Source organism: Diadema setosum, chromosome 4 (assembly GCF_964275005.1).
Source record: "Diadema setosum chromosome 4, eeDiaSeto1, whole genome shotgun sequence".
Classification (NCBI taxonomy): domain Eukaryota; kingdom Metazoa; phylum Echinodermata; class Echinoidea; order Diadematoida; family Diadematidae; genus Diadema; species Diadema setosum.
This window is the reverse complement of record NC_092688.1, coordinates 14870753-14897277: the sequence shown is the minus strand read 5'-3', so window position 1 is coordinate 14897277 and position 26525 is coordinate 14870753. Positions and strand designations below refer to the sequence as shown.

Genomic DNA, 26525 nt, shown 5'->3' with positions numbered 1-26525 from the left:
TCCCATTTTCCTCAAACTTCACTTATGTGTTCTTATACCAGTTCTGCATTGACTGAATCTACACATGTTTGGGGTAAATTTCCCTTTTAAGTCCTTACTTCATATTTGAGTCATTTCTGGTGAAATGCATGGACACTTAACATCAGCATTCAAGTCCATGCCTGTTGTTTTTGTTTTTGTTTGTTTGGGGTTTTTTTTTTGTTTGTTTGTTGTTTTTTTTTGTCCTGTGGGATTCAGCTAGCATAAGGTTGCCTATGTTCATAGCAAATTCACAGGAAGTTGAAGGTGGAAATTCTTTGCAGCTGAGTGGAAATAATACAGTAATTTTGGTTGGATCAATTACCGTAAATAGGAATGGAGCACCTTAGCACAAATTCCTACAAACGGGTACATAGGAACACTCATACTTTTTTTTTAATCTTATCCATTGACCACATAACATTGTCCTCTCTCACATTGATCCAAGGATCATCACAGCTAAATTTCCTTGTCATGCTGTTGTGTGCTTGTTGTATCACATGTGTCTATAATTGCTCTATTTCACACACACACAAACACATCAGGTGCATATACATTGTACACACTCTTAAGTACTGTATGGCTCATTTTCTTTAATGTAGAACACATGTACATGTATTGCAAATAAATGAGACAGTATTTTTCTGATTTACTATAAAATATATTGATTTATTTCACAATGAAGTAAACATATTGAGACATGACACAATCTTTCTTGTTGTGGATTATCATGATTACATCTGATGCCAATTTGAGGCATGCCAGCATGAATCATTTAATAGCATTCATAGGGGACCTTCATTAAAAAAAAAAAAAAAAAAAAAAAAAAAAAAAAAGGAAAATGTGACAAGCACTTTGAGCAAAGACTTTTTCACCACTAGATGAGTCTTTCTCTTGTAGATGGTGCTACTTTGGCATATAATTTGATACAGTACAGGTATGTATCTACTTCAGCGAAAGATGCTGCATTTGATTAAGGAGTACAAACAACGAGACAACTGGAAGCAGTGCAGAAATACACTGCACATAGGGCACCTATTTTGTCTGTCATCACAAAACAGTTTCAATGACGCATTAATAAAATGCCAAACTGCATAATAGTACAAGTATACTTGTGATTCTTATTCAGGTGGTGTGGTGGCCATTTTCTTTTTTTTTTTTTCACATGAATTTCTAGGACAACCCGCAGAATCCCAGGAAAAATATTTCTGTGATCTTGTGCTCTTGTTTTATATCAATATTCACTGTAAGTGTTACTTGTGGTAGAAAAAAATAATAAACTTCTCTTTTCATTTGAATCTTACTTTGGTCATCACACACCAATCTTTGTTTTTCTTGCAAAATTACCCAAAGCCTCTCAATGTCTAAATATGTAATGAGCCTTGAATTAGCAGGATATTTTAAGAGACTGAAGTTTGCGTTTCCCTCTTAAATGGGCAGATTTTTTTGTTTTGTTTTGTTTCTCTAATTTTGTGCAGATTTAATGACATTAACCAGTTCTTTTAAGCCTTTCTCTAATATGGGAAGCCCAGTGAGTTGCTAATGTGGTAACAAAAATGGTAATTTCTGCGTCAAATAAGCCCTGGACTCCATGGAAGTAAGTACTGGTGAGTTCAACAGGCCGTAAGTTTCTTGGGCCCTTGGGGTGTTACTGGTACAATATGGTTTGTGAGCTGCTTGATGCCATCTTGATGATTTTTACGTCGTGGTTAAATCATTCTGCTTGTCCAAAGACCAGCACCATTGGTCATAACACTGAGTTTGACAAATAAAAGAGTAAAAACTATGATGACCAATAACTAAGCAATCTCAGAACAAATTCTTTGAAAAATGAGATACTGTTCACACAGTACATTTTACGATGTTTTTATTTTCACGAATTTTATGAATTCAACAACTTCCAAAAATATTGCATCCAATAACACAGTTACATTGTGAAGTGTCTTCAAGGTGGAGAATCCTCAACTTTCGTCTCATAAAGTGATATTTCTTTCTCATTTCGCCACTTAACGGTTCCACATTGTGAATTCAACCACTGGTGATATATCCCACAAGTCCCAAGTCGTGAAATATACTTGTGGAAATATATGCCACAGGGCAGACAATAGAATTTTGAACAAAATAACGGAGAACAGCCAATTCAGTTTCTTTAGCATCCTGTTAATTATCATCAATCAGAGGTAACTACCAGAATGAAAAGTTGACCAAATGGTGACGAAGAAGGAATATCACGAAGGTATGGCCAGCTAACAGGCAACAGGTAGCCAAAACCACAACATAGCATTAGCTCACTTTGATGAGTTGCTGAACATGTGAATCTACTGTAGGTGTCCTGCAGTTATTTTAGGGGGAATTCCCCCTGCTTGTTTCATCAGGATGAATAACCGAAGGTCTTCTAGTTGGACTTGAACAAGCGTCCTTGTCAGCAAAGTGAACGCTGCAGAAATTCATTCATCAGTCCTGTGATCGCAGCTACAAGACTGGACGTGTGGCAAGTCAGTCCATTATGAGGTCACACGGAATGGTGCAGCATCACGTTGCACATATAAGGCGTCAGGGAATTAAGTCACTGCAGTTCTGCTCGCGTTCTGAACGCGTTCTGAACGGGGTACTTAAATGAAACAAAAGGCGCGTTACCTTCCGTTCTGCTGGAAAACTAACGGAAATTTCGCTATTGTTTGCGGAACGGGCAAGAACAAAGTCATTACCGATTTAGTGAGGACGGGTTCTTGAACGTTCCACGGAAAGATCGTGCGCTATTGTTCGCGAATCCACTTAAGAAATTGCGACTCTACTCCTCCAAAACGCGCTTTTGAACGATCTATCCACAGTGTACACACAATAAGAGAATGCTCTTGCGTTCTACAGTGCTTGTGTACCTTGAAACTGCGAATGGGAAATGAACTCTCCATCGTATTTGAGGCTATAAAATGGTGCTTGTGTTGTGGTACAATAAGAATGAAAAGGCGGAAATTAGAACGGGTTATCGAGCGTTCCACGGAAAGCACGCCACTGACATGCTCTATTTGACCGCGTATTCCTTAAAATTATGACATGAAACTTACCTCCCTTCCGTGTTTGACGCTATCTACATGAAATACTACTATCGGATTTGGCAAGAAAGAATTCTTGATCGTAACAAATAAAATTCGCGTGCCATTATCAGAGCAGACCTCGAAAATTAGCCGTCGATGCTCTTGGCCGTGATGCCCCCAGAATGTGGCAGAAAACGATATTCTCTAGGCCATACAATTTACACCCGCCCCTTTTCTTCTTGACGTCGCTCCCCTGTGATCAAAGACGTGCCATTTTTCTTTTTGTCGTTAGTGCAGAGACTCCCACCCGAAGCACCTTCTGATCTGGAGATTCTCCCGCCCGAAACCCCTAGCAAACGGGAGACTCCAAGTTAATGTGTGCGAAGCGCGAAGTTCCTAGGGTTATAGATGCTCTCTGGTGCTATCTAAGGCTTATTTTTGCAACATACGATAGCAATAAGTAAGAAATCCTTTCCAACGGGAGACATTGAACCAGGGCGGGAGAAATTAAATCTCAAACGGGAGAACGGGAGATTTTGCAAAAATGGGTTTTCGGCGGGAGATCTCCCGTCGAAAACGGGAGAGTTGGAGTCTCTGTTAGTGTGCCTCTTTTTAATTCATTTGTTTTGGGGTTCTGTGGTGACAAAAACCAGGGCACACACACACACACACACACACACACACACACACACACAAAATGACGGGAGTTTTATTGTACTTTTTGGAAATGAACAGCGTAAATGTCAGATATTTGATTTTGCGTTCGAAAATGAATAAGGATAACATTCGGCTCCGAAAGATGCTGAAATAAATGTCGAATGTTTGCTTTGACGTTCAGAAATAAATAATAATGATATTCAACTCCGTACAATGATGAAATAAATGCCGGATGTTTGTTTTTGCGTTTGAAAGTAAATAGCAATAACATTCGGCTCCGGAAGATGATGAAGTAAATATCAAATGATCCCTTTGACGTTCGGAAATGAATAACAATAGTATTCAACTCCATACGATGATTAAATAAATGTCGGATGTTTGCTTTTACTTTCGAAAGTAAATAGCAATAACATTCGGCTCCGGAAGATGCTAAAATAATGTCAGATGATTGCTTTTACGTTCGGAAGTGAATTGCAGTATTTATTCTGCTCCATACGGGCTATACGATACTAAAATGACTGTCAGATGTTTGCTTTTATATTTCGAAATGAATAACAGTAACATTCAGCTGCGTTCGATGGTGATATCAATGTATGATTTTGACTTAACATTTGGAAATGAAATAGCTAATATTCAACTCCGTGCGATGATAAAATAAATGCCGGATGTTTGCCTGTTTGTTCGAAAGTAAACAGCAATGACATTCGGCTCCGGAGGATGCCAAGATAAATGTCAGATGATTGTTTTATTCTTTTAGCGTTTGGAATTGAATGGGAGTAACATTCTGCTCCATGCGATGCTAAAATAAATGTCGGATATTTGCTATAAAATTTCAAAATGAATAACAGTAACATTTAGCTGCGTTTTATATGGTTAGCTAAGTGTCTGATCTCTGCCTTGACCTTCAAAAATGAAAAACAGTATACATTCGGTTAAGTACATTGCTAAAATAATTGTCAGATGATTCATTTCACTTTCGGAAGTGGACAGCAGTAATATTCGGCTCCGTATACGATAATAAAATAAATGTCGGATGTTTGCTTTTACATTTGGAAATGAATTACGGTAATATCATGCTCCATACGATGCTAAAAAATAACACATTGTTGCTGTTACATTTGGAAATGATTAACGGTATCAATCGGCTCAGTTAGATGCTAAGATAAATAGCGGATGTTTGCTTTCATGTCCGGAAATGAATAAAGATAACATTCAGCTCCGTAAGATGCTGAAACCAATGTCGGTTGTTTGCTTTTACATTCGAAAATGATAAACGGTAACATTTGGCTCCGTAAGTTGATTAAATACTAATAAACGTTGGATATATATTTTTTTTTTTCTACAATCAGAAATGAAAAATGGTTCTTCAGGGGTCGCGCTTAACTTTTTAACTAGCCAGGCAGATCAGTTAGATTCAATTTTGGCTAGTCCGCAAAATTTTTGACTGGCCAACAGTCCGTCTTGTTTTTTAATCGCATGACTAATGTCACTTTGGGGAGGGCCGCAAGTAATACGACATTTCAATTACTGTATTATATATCATATTCATTATCATTACTTCATTATCATCATTCATCATTACTACGTTTTGTAACTGTTTTGTGACAGGTTGAATTGTCTTCCGGGTCAGGGGCAAGACATACAGCCTACAGGCCTCGGAAATGTTGATGTTTATTTATGAACGCACGCACACCGTAATCACACCAACACATTCACAAGAAGTGAAGAACAGGTCGATTATTCATTCTTTTTTTATTCTCCAAACAAACGTGTCAGTAGTGACCAATACACGCCTAATTAATGGTCGATTCGTTCTAAGCGAAGCATTTTTGAGGCACCATCATAAACCAGGGTGCTACACAACTTTTTTTAATCACTTGCCCGATCGGGCAAGCAGATTTGCAAATTAGTGTAAAACACTTGCCCGAACAGAAAAAAAAAGTCAGAAAATATAAAAATAAAAAAAAAATTACTTGCATGTCAAGGTTTTAATGGAAAAAAAAAGAAAGAAAGTGAAGTTGATAAACAGCTGAGGTTGAGAAAAAGAGAGAAATCACAATTATCAGGGTTTCATTTTTCAGGACTATTACCACGCTCCTTACGCTTTGTCAGGAACACTAAAATAGGTGTAGCATTCTTTTTTTTTTTTTTTCTCACATAATGGTACTTCAATATTTAAAAATGCTTCTGGTAATTGGTTACTCCATCTCCCCTCTACCCGACTCCTTTCACTGTGTACTTGTACTCATTTCACTCTGATCTTTCCACGCCTTGGCCTCGATCCCATTGGAAAAAAAAAAAGGGGAAAAAAACGAAAAAAAAAACACACACACACACACACACACACACGCACACACAACAAAAACCTCTTCTCTCCTCCACCTCCCTGCCTACACCTTTCTGATTTCCGTGTTTCTGTCTGGTGAAAGAATAAAACAACAGCAGATGTTGATTGAAACTTGACACCCATTCCTGCCAGCCAGGCCAGGCTGCCATGTAACTTCAAAGCACATTCCGACAGCTGGCTGGCAAAACCACATGGCAGAATTTGCGCGCGTTTGTAGATTGCTTGATTGGGTGGAGCTAGGGCCTGGGAACAGGCAAGGAGCTTCAAAGGGTGTTAGTCTGTGAGTTATCAAAAGCAGACCTTCTGAACAATTGAAACGTCATGATACTTTTGGACTGAAAGGGGAAAAAAAAAAGACGAGTTTAGTATCATAAATTTTTACATAGTCATGCAAAAAGATTAATATACACTCATGTCATGACAAGAAATGAATCAATATTCCAAGACAAAAACAAAGCAGCCTCGGGTACCTAACGGTGACATCGAGACGCCATGTATTCACCATGCACGTTTGGGAGCAACATGTTGGAGTTGGTAGGGGAGGGGTGATCCTGGAGTTTGTGAAAATTTCCCGACACCTAGGGAGGTGATAGAATCTCTTCCCACTGTCTAACCGGATAGTGAATTTGTCTCGGCATACGAGACCTTTCATATATTTCTGTGATTTAGTTTTTAATCGAGTGATTAATCAATCCCTTCCTACAGTTCAGTAAACATTTAAAATACTCGATCAAGCACACTATTATAATTTAAAGGCATAATTTACCATTTGCAGATGAAAGCATTAGTGCTTTAAAATAGTTCTAAAATGTGAGTTAGGGATAGAAACAACCACTGTCAAAATTTGAATCCGTATAATCGATGTTAAGTGTTGTTAAATACACAAAATGTGAACAATAGTTATAATAAAAATGTTTCCAGACTGAACCGTATACAGTTACGGTTTACTGAGAAAAACCCTGATATCTCCTTATATTTTAGGTTTTATTGCAAATATTTCATATGTTAGGATGTTTTATGATACAACAGACCTACACATATGCATCAAATGTGATATCTTGAACATTTTTGAAATCACTGCTCCCAAAGGTAAACTGGACCTTTAAAGTGTAATCGACTGTTCGATATTTCTACTATGGGTCAAAAGAAAGGCCAGAGAACCATGTGTTGCTTATAGAATCATGATCTTTGCGATGATTCCTTGAACTCAACTCACGAGCTAGTTCTTCGATAGCCTTTTGTCAAGGCCCTCTCGCTGTATGGTGAAGAGAGCCCAGCTGAGTGGGGTTGCGCTGGCGCGCTCGGCTGGGCTCGCTTCGCTCGCCCATTACAGCGAGAGGGCCTTGACAAAAGGCTAGTTCTTCGATCGATATTTCCAGGCTATATTTACACGCTGTTTATTCCAGTGCGCACATTCTTTCGTCTGGCACCTGGTTTTGTGGAAATTTCCACAAGTTTCTCGTAAGACCAGAGACTGCACACACAATCTCTTCGCTTGTTTTTACTGTCGGGTTTTCCCCCTTTGCTGGTAATGAGCATTTACACTACCAGCACTAACCGTGGTACTTACGTGTTGAAAAGGCACAGAGTTTTGCTGTAGATTGCTACTGAAAAAATAGTAAGAAAGTCGTAGTTTTGCCGTGGTTCTTTGTGTTCGTGCCTTAGTGTTGAATACGTTGTTGTTAAGAAGTGAAAGAGGCGTAGATAATGTAAAGTGGTTGTAGATCAGGGGTGGATTAGTGAGGTTTAAGTCGTAGGAAAGTCGTAGTTTTGCCACAGAACAAAAGACGACTTCCGCATCTCCGCTCTCGCGACCGAGAACGCCGTCTTTTGTAATATGCAGTGTGAAAATCGGACAATAGACCACTAGCTATTCACGGCGATAATCCGTCTTTTGATACCACTTCTATTTTCCTCCAGGGCAGTTCCCTCAAAACTATGACTTTTCTACGAACAGCCAACTACTATTTTATGACTTAATTATCGGCTTAAATCATTCTGGACCACTTAGTATTGTTCTAGCCATTGTTCTAGGTAAAATCCATTCGCGCACACAATGTGGCTTCGTTATTGCGGCTAGCTAGTACTAGCTCTCAGCTTCTTACTAATCGTGGCCGCGCCTCAAACGAGTAAGAAATGGGGCCAAGTTCGAGCAAATCTGACGGAGAAGAATAGATTTCTTTTTGCGGTCGTATACCTACAGTTCGAGCTCATCTGGTCAGCTAAACGAGCTGGTACAACTGGTAATTGTATTAGTATACCGCTACCGTTTGCACAGTCGATCGAAGTACAGACTGCATGACAGCGCTGATGCACCTGATAAATTACTACTGTAGTACCGTAATCGATGGTCCGTCGTAAACACACGGTGCGCACGTGTGACATGACAGTCCATTTTTCCTCTTCGTGTGGACGTGTCAAGGCAACAACGCACGTTGTGCATCCATAAACGGGGGTACAATACTGTACTAGTAGTCACGTGAGAATTCAGCGGTGGTCGAAGCTCACCCAGGGAAACATAAGGCACGTGAGAAGTCTGACTGGCAAAACTTCGAGATCTTATAAAGATCGCGATGTTAAACTTCTCGATCTTTTGCCAGTCTGTTCGTGCCTATTTTGTATACACTGCATTCCATTTATAAATAATCGAAGTCCTAGGGATTGGCAATTTCATACAAAGTATAACGACATTTCGTCTTATCGAACGAATACAGTTCTGAGTATGTTAAAAAAAAAGGCGGCAACGATACGCATGATGCGTAATTCAATGCTTAGTGCACAATGTAATATTTGGTCATATCAAATACGCTGCACTGGATGAAAAAGCAATTTGAAACCGATTTCAAACAGAGTATAGTTTGTACTTTCATGCTTAGTTTGGAAAAAAATATATAAAAAAGTGATGGTTAAGGAATGTGTTTAAAGGCCTGATTCGTTATTCCAAAGTTCGTCGATTACGAACGTTTACGAACGTTCATTATTCCCGACTTTATTTCGGAGGATCACTCCGAAGATTCGATATTCCCAGGATTCGTAATTCAAAAGGTTGCGTGGTTAATCCGAAAATGAAATAAGGTTCTGCAAGGCGTAACTTTGCTATAGAAACGGATACGATGATTTAGATTTGTAATTCCAAAATTGTGTCAGTGTACTCTTCTCTTTTTTCACTTTTGGATTCACGAATCTTAATTCATATTCCTATCGACGAATCTTTAATAATTTATATTCCTATCAGCGAATCTTCGGAATAACGAAGATTCTTATCATTTTCGGATTAAGAAATCTGATTTCATTTTCGCAGTGATAAACCGTATACGAATAACGAACCTTCGGACAAACGCCATAAAATAATGTTCGTGATAACGAGCCCTAATATTCACTTTCGATTAATGCAATGAAAGTTATCCACGGAGAAAAGTGAACGAATATAAATAACAAGCGTTCGCTCATGCAGTCTCTGTGACTCTGTGGCATCTCACTGGAACGGAGCATGTTTCTTTTGTTCTTTGCCAATGACGCTCGGAAATGACTATTTCAACAAGAATTTTGCTGTAACCGTGTACTTACAAAAGTGTTCCTAATAATTTTACACCATTGTTTTTAATGTCGACAAATTTGGCAACTTTAACTATGAATTACTTCGTTATCGCAAAATATCGTCATATTACCCTCTCCGTTGCAAAACAGGAGTGAATGCCACACGCTTAAACATGCACACTATAAAATTTTTACACACACTATACATTATTATAGATTCAATCGAAATGTAAAAGCAGCCACCGATTGTCCCGCGGTTATTTCCACGTTTTCTTATACAATCCAAGATTAGCAAAATGATTCCCCCCAGACATCTTTGACACTTACTTTCTCCTTTTTTTTTCTTTTTTTCTCTCTTTTTTTTTTCTCGAGATCTTATATGCGACTTATATGATGCGGTTATCCCCTTATCAGTGACGAATGTCAACTACGCGAGTAAACCGTTTAATATACTTCATTTTTTTCTTCAAACGCACGGTTTTAACAGCTCCATAACTATAATAGACGAGTTTGGAATATGTCGACTATTATTTTTAAGAGACACGCGTGCGAGATATGATTTCTACCAGTCGTATAGCGTGAGGGGCAAACAGTCTATGATTTTAATCATTCGAAAATGTGTATCTTGTCGGGCACAATTATAATCTATAAGGGTCCAGTGGAAAATGAGAGAATGTGTTTTTAATTCATGTTTGCCTGTATACATTGTCATTTCATCTCTATATCCCCTTCAAGTTTAGTTCCAACTGGATTTCGAGAACATTTTGCTGTCTCCTGAGTCATGAAGTCAGTTTTCTGAATATTATTCATCAAAGTATAATATCAAATACTTTCATAAACAATTCATGTCGTCGATGAATAACATAGTCGGAAAAGCTTACTTATCATAAAGGAGGGATTCCTTATAATGGATTTTTTCCAATTTTATAGGAAAACACTATCATCTCTGTGAGAAAATTTTAGAGCTGTGTGTCCTCTTTGGTCTGTGCAGCTGGGATGTTATAGACGGAGTGGCAACTCTTCGTAATTCGGACAAACACGATGCATATTCAATGTATTTTTATACAAACCTGTGTACCATATAAGATGTCCAACATTCATAGGCTACGCTTCAAATGAAGTCCTGCTCGACACCACTCTGTGAGACGAAAAACGCGCTTCGAATTTCAATGATTGCTACAAGCTATATTTTACCGGAAAATCTTTAAAAAATGCTCGATATTTGGAATTCATAAACATGTATTTCTAGATTCTTCTAGACATTTATATTTATCCATGATGCAAACTTTTTGCTTACATGTAATTTTTGATTGTTTGTTATATCTGTAAGGTGATTTTTGAAAGAAAGTGCTCCGCCGAATCAAGCATGTTCCATGCAGCGTGTTTTTTTTAACTCTTTGGCGTCAAAATCGACAGATTTACACTGCATTTTGATTCTCTACTCCAATTATTCAAGACCTGCTTACCGCATGATGCACTCTCTCTTGTCAAAGCACATGGCTACACGAAGTGTTGAACGCGTAACGTTCTATGTACGGTGTCGAGCATGACTTCAAAGGAGAGTTGTTTCCTCTTCTCGGGCCACCTTCCCTGGTCGGTGTAAGCCCACACGTCTCTACCTTGAAAGGAAACTATTCTCCTTTTGTTCTCAGGGAAGATGAAGAGATGAACAATTACACCTGTCGGCATGTGCATCGAAGCGTATGCTCGGTGGTATACCTTCGTCGACATAACTATTCGGCTGCTGTGAACTCATTAAACAGAGAATTGGTTAATGAGTTTATACTCACCTCATGCACAGATGAGTGATAAAGCTCAGGGGCGGATCCAGGAATTCCGCAAAGAGGACGCCTTTACAAAATTACAATGTGTCTTGGGACGCACGCGCCCACTCCATTTTTCTTTTTAACCATCATGAATATGGAGCAGAATGTTACTACTAATTCACTTCCAAACGTAAAATCAATCATCTGACGTTTATTTTGGCATCTTCCGGAGCCGAACATTATTGTTATTTACTTTCGAAAGGATATTAAAAGCAAATATCCGACATTTATTTTACCTAATCATCGTACGGAGTTGAATATTATGGTTATTCATTTCCGAACGTCAAAGGGTTAGTCGACATTCATTTTGCATCTTCCGAAGCTGAATGTTATTGCTGTCTACTTTCGAACGTAAAAACAAACATCTGGCATTTATTTTATTATCATACGGAGTTGAATACTATATTGTTATTCATTTCCGAACGTCAAAGCAAACATCAAACATTAATTGTTTATTTTACCATCGAACGCAACTAAATGTTACTGTTATTCATTTCAAAATGTAAAAGCAAACATCCGACAGTTATTTTAGCCTCGTATGGAGCAGAACATACTGCTATTCACTTCCGAACGTAAAAGCAATAATCATCTGACATTTATTTTAGCATCTTCCGGAGCCGAATGTTATTGCTATTTACTTTCGAAAGTAAAAGCGCATCCGACATTCGTACGGAGTTGAATATTATTTTATTCATTTCCGAACGTCAAAAGGATCATTCGACATTTTTTTAATCATCTTCCGGAGCTGTATGTTACTGCTATCTACTTTCCAACGTTAAAGCAAACATCCGGCATTTATTTTATCATCGTACGGAGTTGAATATTACTACTATTCTTTTACGAACGTCAAAGCAAACATTCAACGTTTATTTCAGCATCTTCTGGAACCGAATGTTATCCTTATTCATTTCCGAACGCGATATCAAGTCTGACATTGATTTTAGCACCGTACGGAGCTGCATGAATCTTAAAGGGAAGATAAACCCCCAAAACAATGTGGATTGAGTGAAAGCAGCAACATTAGTAGAACACATCAGTGAAAGTTTGAAGAAAATCGGACAATCGATGCAAAAGTTATGAATTTTTAAAGTTTTGATGTTGGAACCGCTGGATGAGGAGACTACTAGAGGTTATGACGTGTGAGTGGACTACAATATCAAGAAAATATAAAGAAAATACTACAAAAATCCATTTTTCATGAAAATTAAAAATTCCATCAACTTGATATTGACATATGTTAAGGGTAGCAATTATTCCCCCTGCTTTCTGAAAGCGGTTGGTCCACTGCTCTTTCATAATTCTAGAAAAGTGAATTTTTGTTGAATATCCTTTATATTTTCTTTGTATTGTTGTCCACTCATACGTCATATCCTCTACTAGTCTCCTCATCCAGCGGTTCCAACACCAAAACTTTAAAAATTCATAACTTTTGCATCGATTGTCCGATATTTCTCAAACTTTCACTGATGTGTTCTACTAATGTTGCTGCTTTCACTCAATCCACATTGCTCTTTGGGTTTACCTTCCCTTTAACCGTTATTCATTTCCAAAAGTAATCACGGCCTGTCATGCACGTTTGCATGAAGAAGAGGTGCTGGATGCTGTTAGAAATAAAAACACAACACACACACACACACACACACACACACACCCCAAAAAAACAAAAAAACAAAAACACACACACACACAAACAAGCATACATACTACAAGCAGCTCGCTAAAGGTAGTGATACTAGCCCGGTATATCCAGGGAGGTGAGAACCTCCCTGGTATATCCGGGTGGGCCTTCACCGTGCAGTGGTCCTCGTTAATAATGGGGAAAAAATACGAATGAAGAAGAAAAGAAACACACACACACAAACACAAAAGCCTAGACTTTGCGATTGTCTCACGCACTAACATCCAACATTTCAAGACTCTTGAAGCAAAACATTAACGGTAACAACAACCACAACGACAAGAAAAATAACGACAATAGGCGCAGTCACACTGGCAAAAGATCGAGAAGTGTAAGATCGCGATTACACCTCTCCAACTTTTGGAAGTCTGACCACGGCTATGACAGTGACAAACACTTGGACGCTTCTCAACGTCTCGAAGTATTTCCATCAGGAAAGATTAAGCAGGCGCAAGCGCACAGGTGTTCATTGTGGCCACAGCCTTGGAACACTGACGAAATTGTCGTTGCTGTTTTGAACATAATTTATGAATATTTTGCGCCTTCATTTTTGCAATATCACTGTTTCGATTATAATAAATTTCACGGAAAATAAACTAAATACTTCATAGTTATATTTATGCGCGGGGATCTGTCTGCTAGCTGTCATACGGACTACACGGCCTCAGTCAAAGAACATTTTGGAATCATTGCGGCGTCATGATTCTACATCGTATCTCTATTTCCGCCTAAAAAACAGTCAATTTTCGACTAATATTTTCCAAGATCTAACTAACCGAGGAAAGGTTCCAATCACAGAGCTGCCAACCTTTGGAAGCACAAATTAGTACTCAGCAGCTCCAAAATTCGTATTTTCCACCATAATTCGTATTTTTTCAATCTCCCTCTCTTTGCTATTTTGAATCAAACTCGTCGACTTATGAGGCCTACAGGCTCTAAACATATAGTCCATGGGCCAAGAGCCGAAAAATGGGTTGTTGGTACCATCCGAGGTGGCAAAACCTTTTTGGTGTCATTTTGTTTGTCGGACATAGATACGCTTATCAAGCTATGATAGCATTTCCAAATGAGTAGCTTAGTCATAATAAATATATTTTTAACCAATTTGGTCTCGTTTTTATATCCCTATACTTCTGAATCGAAACTAACCGCTATACAAAGACGAGCACTGCCTTCTGTATGTCCATGGAGCTACTAACAGAGCTCCATGGTATGTCCACAGGTGTTCTGTTGTAAACGCGGTGCGCTTAGTCTTTATTCAAGGCAGCGAAGGGAATATCCAAAGGGTTATGATGTCCACAGCTGTCACGCGGTGCGCTTAGTCTTTATCTAGACCAATGTACCGTTATCATATCTAAAGTTCCTAATAAAAGGGTTTATCTATACTGTTTTTATACCACCCTCTCAACAAATACATCAGTTTTAAACAAAAATCACTCTGTTCATTTCCAACATTATTAATTATAATGTATTGTAGTGTACCGGTACATTGTTTTTGCATAATCTTTCATTGTTGGATGGAAATAAAGCGACATTGGCGTGGTATTAGCGTTTTCACGGTAGCGTTTTCACCGGAAAATGATAAATAATTGAAAAATACGCTAAAATTCACGAGAAATTGCTTTTTGTTGTTGTTGTTGTTTTTAGATAAAAGGATATACACTGTATTATAAGCTTTGGATATTCCCTTCGCCGTCTTGAATATTAGACTAAGCGCTGTGGACATCATAACCCTTGGATATTCCCTTCGCTGCCTTGAATAAAGACTAAGCGCACCGCGTTTACAACAGAACACCTGTGAACATACAGAAGACAGTGCTCTTCTTTGTATAGCGGTTGGTCTCGATTCAGAAGTACAGGGATATAACAGCGAGACCAAATTTGTTTAGAATTCATTTACTATGACTAAGCTACTCATTTGGAAATGCTATCATAGCTTGATAAGCATATCTATGCCCGACAAACAAAATGACACCAAAAAGGTTTTGCCACCTCAGATGGTACCAATATCTGGCCTGGCCCATGGACTAATAACGTTATGACACATGCCGAAGCATCGAGCTGGTCACCAGCACGATAAAGATGCCAAACTACGCAATGTTCAGCGTTGATTGATTGCTTTCTCCCAATGAATGTGTACAAGTGCAAGTACACCTGTATGTAACTCCAAAAACTTGCTGGGCTGATTATGGAAGCTTCCACTATCTAGCAGGGGACGGGGAATGCTTTCATCTTCTCAAGAGAGCTTCTGTGTGAGCGGATGCAAAACTCTGTTCTGTGTTTCCAATTACTGTTTACTATTAAAACATAATCATGCGTTGTTTTCAGGCTTTTTTTTTTTTATTGGATTTTAAACATCAGTATTTTCCTAAGTATTCCAATTCCTTTTCCCCTGACTGGAATCGGAAAGTCTGCTACAACGATGATCGCAAAATGCCGCGCTGTGTGTAGAAGCGCCAATGTGCAAACACGTGGCTTCACTTTCAGGTTTAAAGGAATGCGCCATGTGCTCCTGCCTATAAGAGGTTACTGCAAGTTCGATGGATCGAATGCGCCATACCTGAGCTGAGCTGAATGGCTTGTTTACGGTAAACATGCAGTTTACGTTCGATACGAAGAAATCATTACGTCTTTCACGAGGGAAAAACACACAAAACAAACAAACAAACAAAATACACCCACGAACGAATGTTGATAGCCAAAACTTTAAAAAGTATTAAGCAGTTTTGATGAGCGTGAACTGAAATTAATTGTCATTACACGTTGTATTTTGCTGTCTAACCAGGTGATGACTGCATCTCATTGGACCTACTCGTAGTGAATTTGTCTGGGCATACGAGACCTTTCATGTATTTCTGTGATTGCATTTTTAATTGACTGAATAATCAATCCTTTTTTTTATTGTTCAGGGAACATTAGATATTCCATCAAGTACGCTATAATCGACTGTTCGATGTTTCCTACTATGCGCCAAAAGAAAGGCTATAGAAATAGAATCATGATATCTTTGCAATGATTCCTTTAATTCAACTAATGAGCTGGTTCTTCGATATTTCCAGGATATTTACACGCTGTTTATTCCAGTGCGCACATTCTTTCGTCTGGCACGCACCTTGGTGTGGCACCTGCTTTTGTGGAAATTTCCACAAGGGAGAGGGGTGGGGTGTCAAGTTTCTTCGAGCCGAAGAGACATATCAGGGAGGTCACCTCCCTGCTGATATTGAACATTTAGATTTAACTTTACGAAGGTTACTATAGCACGTGGTTCTTTTTGTTGTGAGGTGTATGTAATTTCCTTTTTTTTTATCATTCTTGAGAGGGGAAAGAAGAGTAAGGGGGAAAGAGTAAGAGGGAAAGGGAAATAAAACAAACGTCACGTACGCTCAGCATTCACAGGGAAGCCGTCTTTTTACACCAGTCACCAGCATAGTTATCATCATCACCATCAGACATCACTCAAGATCATTTTAGCCTTTTCCTATATAAGAAACACGCATAATCCCTCGAGATAAATACCTAGGAAAATAAATAACAAATACAAAGTATCAACACCTCCCAACAACACAAACATTTAGAAAATACAACAAACAGCACATCGAAGCGGCTGGGATCAAACTCCGTCGCTTCGATTCGAAAAAGTATTGCAGCGAAGCGGAGAAATCGCCATTACGAAAATAACAGTGCGAGACACTTAAGAGAATTACGTTTAAATACTTCAAAGTATAAAGGGACCGGATAAAGTGATATAAAATGGAAGAAATGGTACCAAACGAGGTGTGAGAAACGACAGAAATAAAACGAAGTTCAGTAGTAAGCTTGGGCCCTAGGCTAGCAAAAGTTTGCAGCACCGAAAGCTACGCGAAAATAAATACACATTGAAAACTCGGTATTGCGACGAGATCCTTGGGATCAAGTCAATAAACGATACAAAACAAAAGAAATTAATTCATTTTGACCGGAAAATAGTTTGTTATAAGTATTCTGTTATATGAGATCTCCTTTAATAGGCCTAGAAATACATCGAGTTTCCACCATACTCGGGGAAAGAAAGTTCGAACGCTTTTCACCTGCACATACTGCAGTGCACATCAATACACGAACAGAAACTCACCTCTTCCTTGCAAAAAATGATGCAATAACGTTATAAAAAAAAAACACACAACACTCTAAAAATCATTTCGTACTTGGGAAGCAAGGAACAAGCGGATGAAGAAGAAGAGAAAAAGAAGCAGACATTGCACAACGGTACGCTTTCTACCCCGCCTCAAAACGAAATAGGGTACTGTAGTGACAGCTGGCTACAGTGTGTAGCTACTGCAGTGTACTCACGCTCCCCAGCCGGCCACACATGGGGATACCACGGCGATCCATGTAAACATCCAGGGTCCGTAGGCGGCAGGGATTCACGCGCGCGAAGTTCTGTTCGGTGTACACAGTACTCAAGCAGCGATATGCGTGTGCGCACACTTTTCTATTCAGCGCTTTCCACATACGGTGCGTACGCGATGCATCGATATCCCAGCTGAGTACAGATAACATGGCACATGCGACGTGCGTTTGTTATTTTTTTACCCATTATTTTTTCCCACTGTGAATTCGTACTTTCTAAGGACGTTTTCGTATTTTCGTATTCCCTTCGATTTTTCGGAACAAATACGAATTTATCGGAACGGTTGTCAGCTCTGCACTCATCCCTTCATGGGGGAAAAAAATCACATGAACAAAGACAGGGCTCCACACTAAATTTATTGATATTTATTTATTGGTGGCCCGAAAAGAAAATCTAGAAAGACATAAGAAAAATCAAATCATAAAAGTTGATGCCTATTTAGGTGGTCAAAACTTACGCTTGAAATGAAAAAGTGGGAGCATTTGCAGACATTTGTAAACGGGTCTAGGGCAATTACCCCCTGGGCAATTACCCCGCACCCTTCCCCTGGCCCTAATCCTAATCCTAATCCTGAACCTAACCCTAACCCAAACTCCTAACCCTAAACCTAACCCTAACCCTAATCTTTACTCTTACCTTACCACTAACCAGTATTTGGCCGGGGGGTAATTGCCCTCCGGGGGTAATTGCCCGGATACGTTTGTAAACATTTGGAATTTGTTTTACCATGGTAAAGACCCGTTATTCATTTCTGATTGTGAACACAATCATCTAAAATTTATTAGTATTTTATCAACTTACGGAGCCGAACGTTACCGTTTATCATTTTCAAATGTAAAAGCAAACAACCGACATTCATTTCAGCATCTTACGGAGCTGAATGTTATCCTTGTTCATTTCCAAACGTGAAGCCATCATCCGCTATTTATTTTAGCATCTAACTGAGCAGCATATTACCGTTATTCATTTCCAAATTTAAAAGCAAACATCCGACATTTATTTTATTATCGTACGGAATCGAATGTTATTGCTGTCCACTTCCGAAAGGGAAATGAATCATCTGACAATTATTTTAGCATCTTACGAAGCCGAATGTTACCGTTTTTCATTTTTGAACGTCAGGGCAGACATCAGACATTTATGTTACCATCAAACGCAGCTGAATGTTACTGTTATTCATTTCGAAATATAATAGCAAATATTTAGCATTTATTTTAGCATCGCATGGAGCAGAATGTTACTGCTATTCAGTTCCAAACGTAAAACAATCATCTGACATTTATTTGGGTATCTTCCGGGGATGAATGTTATTGCTATATTTACTTTCGAAAGTAAAAACAATCATCCGACTTTATTCGATCATCGTACAAAATCGAATATTATTGATATTCATTCCGAACGTCAAAGGGATCATTCGACATTTTAGCATCTTCTTGAGCTGAATGTTATTCCTATTTACTTTCGAACATAAAAGCAAACACCACACACTTATTTCATCATCGTACGGAGTTGAATATTATCGTTATTCATTTCCGAACGTCAAAGCAAACATCAAACATTAATGTTACCATCGCACGCAGCTTGATGTTACTGTTATTCATTTCGAAATTTAAAAGCAAACATCCGACAGTTATTTCAGCATCGTATGGAGCAGAATATTACTGCTATTCACTTCCGAACGTAAAAGCAATCGTCTGACATTTATTTTAGCAGTTTCCGGAGCCGAATGTTATTGCCATTTACTTTCAAAAGTAAACATAAAAAACCCGACATTTATTTGATCATCGGATACAGAGTTGAATATTATTCTTACTAATTTTCGAACGTCAGATAGATCATTCGATATTGATAACATCTTCCGGAGCTGAATGTTATTGTCATTTACCTTCGAACGTAAAAGCAAGGACATGCGTGATATACAAAATCACCATCAAGATGAAAGTAGTTTTCCTGAAATTCTTGTCTGTGATATTATCATTACTCATATGTCACTAAAACTGCGATCAAAACGAAAACATACACGCACGAAAACAGAGGGAAAACGCTTGTGAATTAACAATGTTAAGCTTTTTTGCGTCCTGTTTTTGCAAACGGCTATTTGTCCCAGAGAGCCTTTTCTCCGTCAGTGTATCCGAGAATAAATGACGGAGATTCAATCGCGTATTGACGTGTTCAATGGCGTTCCAGGCTTCCCCTAAATAGCCCTGTTCTAGAAGTGCCTCGTTGAGTAATCGCACGGCGGAACAAAAGCCCTTTGTTGCGCATCGAATTGCCCCGTGATCTCGCGTTCGACTTAGCGGTACGGAGAACAATGGACGTTCAGAACGGGCGAAGAACGGCGAAGAACGCCAGTGACTTAATTCCCTGACGCCTAAGGGTCTGATTCTTCCTGTAGCACTCCAAGCTGCAGAGGGGAACACCAGTCTTTGAACACGAGTACCTCTTGGCATTCCGACAGCCAGCAATTCCACATGTGATGACGGGTTTGATGGGCCTGATGAAATGAGGTAAGACAAAATGGAATAGAGGTTACAGGTAGTCTTTGGCATCATTTGCAAATGTCATTTCCCCATTATTTGTGCTTTCACAATGGCATGGACAAGCTACAGTCTCATTTAAAGCTACACTAAATGGGGTTCATGGCATTGTGCCAACAACATACAAGCAAATTCATTATAGAATTGGCTAGGATACATATGAATAGACAGAATCATCAATTCATCGTACCCTTGATTCTGATCTTGATTTTGAAATTTCCTCCCCAAAGTTTTGGGAGAATTATCTCATATGCTTGCTAAGAATGCACATTATGCTGATTACGGTACGACACTTAAGAAGTGACTTTAGATGATGCCAGGAGAGACAACACAATCTGGAAATGTGCATGAAACCGATGAGGACAAAAAATAATGCACCAAGCCTCTCTGAACAAGCACACAAGAGACTCTTGAGGCTTCTGTTTGTTCGTTTTCATGTTTGATTGGCTGTTGTTCTCATTCACGGTGCAAAGTGACAGGGGGCATTGATGTGTCCAGAACAAATACATGTACATGCTTTGAAAATGACAATGTTTTCGAAAAATGACCACAAATTTAGAAAGAGGACTCGAGAGCAGTGGAACAAAATTCAAAGTCTCATTGCGCAATGATAATGTTAACATCTTCTGATCTCTCGTGTCGCCTCAAAATGAGACAAGAATGCTGAGTTAACACTTACTGAGCTGACATTTTCTCCATTGGGAAGTTATGACCAGCTGGGTAGGACAATGAGATTCCACTGGCACCATTGATGTACCTAATGTGGGGTACCTCAAGACTCCTCTTCTGTTTAGCCTGTTATATAAAAAAGAAACAAAAAACAAAACATTTCATAATCCATCAAATTGATATACAAATGCACGGTTCAATTAGAGACATTTCCCAGAATATGGTAGATCAAGCATAGAAGGAAGACTAACTGGTAGTGTCTATGATAGCCATGTGAAAGCACCTGAACAGTGGGCAGTTCCATTGTTTTGAATAGTACTCAATTCCATTAGGGCTACCTTACACGGTCTTAGCTCATAAAACAGCCAATGAAAATTCCGGCAGAAGGAGAAGTACATTGTAATTACCAACATCTCCATCTCACATTCTTTTTTCATCTTTTTCCTTTTTTTTTTTTTTTTTTTGGTATCAATTCACCCTCTTAAACTAATCTGTGTTGTTAGGGCAGGAGTTTTAAGAAAGGTAATTTCAATTCTTGTTTAGCAGAACATTATCTCATCACATTTCAAACAAAGGCAAAACTACTCTGTGGATGCAATGACTGTATATTGTGATACAGTACCCACTACAGCTGTACTATCAATCTGATCATAACAACATAATAATGACTGCAAAATCAAAGTGATTGTTGTCTTTTGTTGTTATTGATTTGTGGAAAGTTGTCGATGATTGCTAATCAATATTTCAGAAGCAAACTTACCTTTGCAGCTTTGGTTTTGGCATCTTGCTTCTTTAGGAGTTTTTCTATGGTTTGTTTCTGCAACAAAGGAAACATTCAGAAGTTTGGGATACTGATTCACAGATTGATGAAATACTGCCTAGTTTCAAATCTGCACTGTTCAGTGAATCATGGCATTAATATATAAGACTTCAAATATCAATCATACATTTCTGCAAAATGAAACAAGCAAATATTGACATCACGACCATAAATAAATTAATGACCATGACATCAATCATTTCATTACCAAAACTAAAATAGAAAGCAGTTGATACACCTATCAAACAAATCTTACATTTGAATCTGTATAACTACATCACGGAACAAATAACCTTTAATTAATTGTCTTTAGTTACTTTGCTGTCCATCAAAGCATTGCACAATTTAAAGGGAAAAAAATAATAATTTTGGATGTTTTTCTGGATCTTTATAAAATGAAGGATGTCACAAAAGACATATATTTCACAATCAATCAGACTTTGTGCCAACAAATGAGTGGCAAGGCAATATCATGATTGAAGAGCCAGCACTAACAGAGACTGTACTACCTTGTTCTCTTCAACCTTCCGTCTCTCCTGTACTCGTCTCCTCTGGGCTTTCTGGGCCTTCTTCTGCAGCATCTCGGCCGTCATCTCTGGCACCTTGCCCTGGGCCCCAAAGATGCCAGCTGTTGGGTCGTCGTCCTCGGCTGTCGCTCGCTTCAGAAGTGATCTCTGTGATGGGGAATTTGAAAATACATGAGGGAATTGTTGAGACAACATCTTTTGAAAGACACAAGCTAGCCTTTTCAAATAGCGAATCCTTCTTATATCATCATACCTGAATCACTGCATAACAAGTATAAGATTTTTCCCCATGAAAAATATCAAATTCTCATGAAAAATATCAAATTCTCATGAAAAATATCAAATTCTCTTGAAAAAAGAAATGAATGTTGTTGGGATTTTTATCTCCTCTTGCTCAGCAACACAAAAATGTAGCTGGCTGGTGGTATCTTGCCTGATTGTTCTCCACATATCCTCTTTGCCTCGGAAGTTTGAATTGGTTGCTATATACACTTATCTAGCATTCTTTCTTCTGTTTATTTGTTTGTGAATGTGTTGTTGTCTTTTTCTAATATCTATCGTCTGAATGATGATGAAAACGGTGAAGAGGGTGACAATGATTATGGTAACTCCATGTCTACATTTACGTATACTCGGGTCCAAGAGGTTGCTTCATTTAAATCAATTCACAGACAACTGTCCATGCCTGTTTTAGGTCCTTGTTTTAACATGGTTCCCCTGTACTATGACAGCTCTGTGGCAAACTAATGTAGATACAGTGCACTCCCATTATAACAAACATGGTTATAACAAAATTCTGCTAAAACAAAGTAAAAATTCAGGTCCCAAAATTATCATCTTCATACCTTTTATATTTTACTGTTTGGCTATGACAAAATTTCAATATATCGAAAGAAACTGCTGGTCTCGAGGACCTTATTATAATGGGAGTTGCCTGTATCTTCCACTACCCATTATCCAAGACTCACCTGTCTGGCCGTCAACAGGGACTCATCTTTAGGTTTGGGTATCTCGCCATACTCGTCCAGCTCTCCCGCCTCCAGGGCGTCCAGCCACGCCTCTTCCTCTGCCTCCTCCTTGGATAGTTTGGACACTGACCGACCGCTGGCCTGAGATGCTGTGCTGGGAGACGTGCCTTTCATTTTACATAAAACGATATGGAGATTGATTGGCATGAATTATTGAATGAAATAACTGTCATTTATAAGCTTGCTTTCATTTGGGTACTAATCTGCCTACATGTCACAAAGTACTTATGATGCACTCATTTGCATAGTTACAAATTGTTTAATGCATCTTGATGATAGCTTTGGGTATACCTTCTTGGCACATGCACTTTGTACCGCTAGTACCGGTATGTGAAGACACAAAGGAAACATATGAAGGCATATAAAGTTTACTTACAAATTGCAGAGAAAAGACTTATGACTTTGTCCACATAAGATATTCAACCAAAAAAAGTCTTCTTCACGGTGGTCCACAACTTGAAATTTCAGCATGTTGCAGGCTCTGAATGTGAGAATATTGCACAAACTGTTTGTGCACAGAGTGCACGTCAAGAATGAGTGCAATATTTCGCGACCTATTTCCCACTGTGCTGCTTACATGCAATGTTGTGTCTTATATTTTGCACAAATTTTTGAAGTACTTTGATGCTTCTCAAGTTTAGCACATGCTTTTCACATGTTTGAATATGTTTTATTTTGAGCATGTCGCCAATTCTTGAGGATTTTGCATACAATGTAGCATGCTGCTGGCTTTTCAGCATGTTGCAGCGACATGCTCAAACCCCTCATGGACCACCCTACTTCTTGTATTTCTTACCACGCAAAGTGTCATTACTGGTGTCTTCTCCCAGGATATCTTCGTCATCACTTGGTTCGTCAGATGATGCTGTCACGCTGATCTTGTCAAAGCTGTAAAGTGAAAATCAGATAGATGAAAAACACATCTCCCTGAGACCAGAAGTTATGGTCATGCTTGGAGTAACATGAATGAAACTACAAGCAACGACTCCTTTAACTCTGATGCCCCATGAAATATATTCATAGAGAAAGCACAAACAAAAACAATATAAGGAAGATACAATCAAAAATACTACTGCGTGCATTATGTTTCATCCACAAAGGGGTGTTTTAAAACACAGGCTTGTGTTTATATCAATTCAGTCAGTCATTTTGAGAGAGATACAACTGTATGCTGAAAAATTGGGTCCCTATTGCAGTCAAACAGATCTAGGATAGGAATTGAGGTTGCTCAATAAACCTAGAAACATTAAATGTCTTTCCTTCCACCAGGCCGGTCAGAAGATAAATGAGGTGCAACTACTCTGCAATGCAATTATTTGCAAATTGTAAGTATACTTTTGTAATGTAAATACATTGCATGAAAGTTTAGACTCAACACAAATAAAACAAAAATGCAAACAAATCAACAACAACAACAACACAAAGTTATTGAGGATTCATTTCGCATGGAGCAATTATACGCTATCCTCATCTAACAGTCTTACCTCTTTGTTCTCAGTGTTTGTCCACCAATCTTGATCTTGAGCTTGAGCTGCGGTTTGCCCGTTAGTGAGTCTGTGGCTTCCACTAGTTCACTCTGCCCCGTGTCTGAACTTTGGCCGCCACTCATCAACTCGCGATGGCGCTTGTGCTTCTTGTGTTTGTGTTTCTTGTGCTTCTTGTGGTGCTGTGGACTGCTGGTGTAACCTTTTGAGTCAAGACATGAGAAGCCATTCAGTAAACCAAAATGAAGATGTGGAATGGGTGACCTTATTACCATTTGAGCAAACATGAAAAGGATCTTCGATAAACTAAAGATGACCTTGAAAACTCTATAAGTTAGTAATATACCAGCAGTTAAACTACATACTTATACATGTACTTGTGTTATGCAAAACTAAAATAGACAAACAACAGATATAATCGGCTCTTAAAAGTCTTTTAAAAACACTTCAATTTCCCTGAATGACACATGACTGTAAACTGAACTGATTAGTGATGTCAAGTTCAAATAAGATAACAACATCACTGAACAAGCTTGTTTCCAGACTGTATACAACACTAGTCCATGCACATAATACACATTTCATTTTTTAATGACATTTAATGTTTACTATACTACCAAACATTAGACATATGAAGTGAGCAAAAGAAGTGCGAGCTCTTATCCAGTTACTAGTAACTTACTATCAAAATTCACAACTGCATAATGATCATGCATCATCATTCGGTAATGTCTTCAGTAACCCTGGACCCTGGTGCTGGTCATCAATTATGTATCATTGGAAGTCAATTTTATTTGTACATAGTCATAGAACTTTAGACTGAAAACACCCGCACCCATTTCCACGTTGGGGGTAGTACATATCCAGGCAGTCAAATTTTGGACACCTTTGGTCGAATGAAGGGAGCTTGCTTTCAATCATTTACATCTTTTATTCTTTGTATCATTTAGTTTACTTTGTAGAATAGACTAGAAAATATTCTTCATCATGAAGACAATATTTATCCAACAAATTTAGAAACCTCTGGCTAAAAAATAAAGATTCAGCTTCTAAACTAGCTGCTATCTGTCTCTGCAACAGATACACTGTATAACATTGCAACAACAAGCTCACTACTGACACTAGGGTAGGGCTACGTACAGTGTATGTAGAAGGCCAAATTCCACAAAAACTCGCAATAATAGATTTCTACAATTCATTTTAAGCATCTCCAACTCCGGGCATGAGTGTGACTCCTGCACTGCAGTTGCACAGAATTTAATTTAAATTTACAAACGGCGAAGCGTACGGTAGGTGTGTATTCATACCTGGCTGGCCACTCTACATGCTATAAAGAAAGTGCTACTGTTACTGCTAGACACATCAACACTACTGTCGATTGAACCGGGGAGGTATCACCTCCCTGATTGAACAAACCTGTGGCGCTTGTGGCTGTGATGCAGAGTAAACGGTCGGAACGAACACAGACGTTACATAGTCGTGATTTATACATGTGCCCACATACTTAAAACGCTGTTGTTGATAAATGAGCTTGCGTCTCACGTAACAAATTATCAAAATATCCCGAGAAAATACATGTTCTCACTACGATTTACCATAAAAAAGATTGCACTCACCATCTTCAGCTAAAGCTTGGTCTCTCCGTTTTCCCATTGTTGCATAAACTATGAAATCTGAGATTTATCTTCTAGAAGTTCTGCTGCTTCCTCGTGAAAATGTTGGTAATCTCTTCATTGCTGCGACAATCACCGCAGAGGGCGCCATTCAAGCTACCGCCTTGGGCCATGACATTGACAGTATTCCTCTCTCTTCCTATGCTTTTCTTAAGTTAGAATGAGAGATTATGCTAACAATTGCAGTGTATTATCTCTTCCCAATTAACCATTACCTTTTCAAATAATATTTATTTCCTTTCATTCAAATGATACCAGAAACATCAATTCACTTTGGTATTACTGTACAACATAACAGA

The 26525-nt window shown here is 38.6% G+C and overlaps 1 protein-coding gene across 2 annotated transcripts; it reads right to left on the bottom strand.

Moving 5' to 3' along the window:
* Positions 1-866: 866 nt before the first annotated feature.
* On the bottom strand, positions 867-26294 carry LOC140226914 (INO80 complex subunit B-like). Of its 2 annotated transcripts, none has more exons than XM_072307344.1 (9): positions 26170-26294; positions 24554-24755; positions 23866-23957; positions 23010-23176; positions 22024-22188; positions 21455-21511; positions 20705-20820; positions 19865-19982; positions 867-2568 (listed from the first exon to the last, which is right to left on the bottom strand). In XM_072307344.1, exons 1-9 carry the CDS (start codon positions 26204-26206, stop codon positions 2551-2553), a joined length of 972 nt encoding a protein of 323 aa, XP_072163445.1. In that variant the 5' UTR covers positions 26207-26294; the 3' UTR covers positions 867-2550. The 2 variants fall into 2 exon arrangements, with proteins under 2 accessions (XP_072163445.1, XP_072163446.1); XM_072307345.1 differs by having other exon boundaries at positions 867-2629; positions 19929-19982.
* Between the last annotated feature and the right edge of the window lie 231 nt (positions 26295-26525).

Coding starts and splice junctions, on each gene's coding strand:
- LOC140226914 (XM_072307344.1), bottom strand. CDS start 26,206: ATGGGAAAACGGAGAGACCAAGCTTTAGCTGAAGATG. Junction 23,958..24,553: donor CAAACACTGAGAACAAAGAG/GTAAGACTGTTA, acceptor TTCACTTTACAG/CTTTGACAAGATCAGCGTGA. Junction 21,512..22,023: donor GGAAGGTTGAAGAGAACAAG/GTAGTACAGTCT, acceptor CCTTTGTTGCAG/AAACAAACCATAGAAAAACT.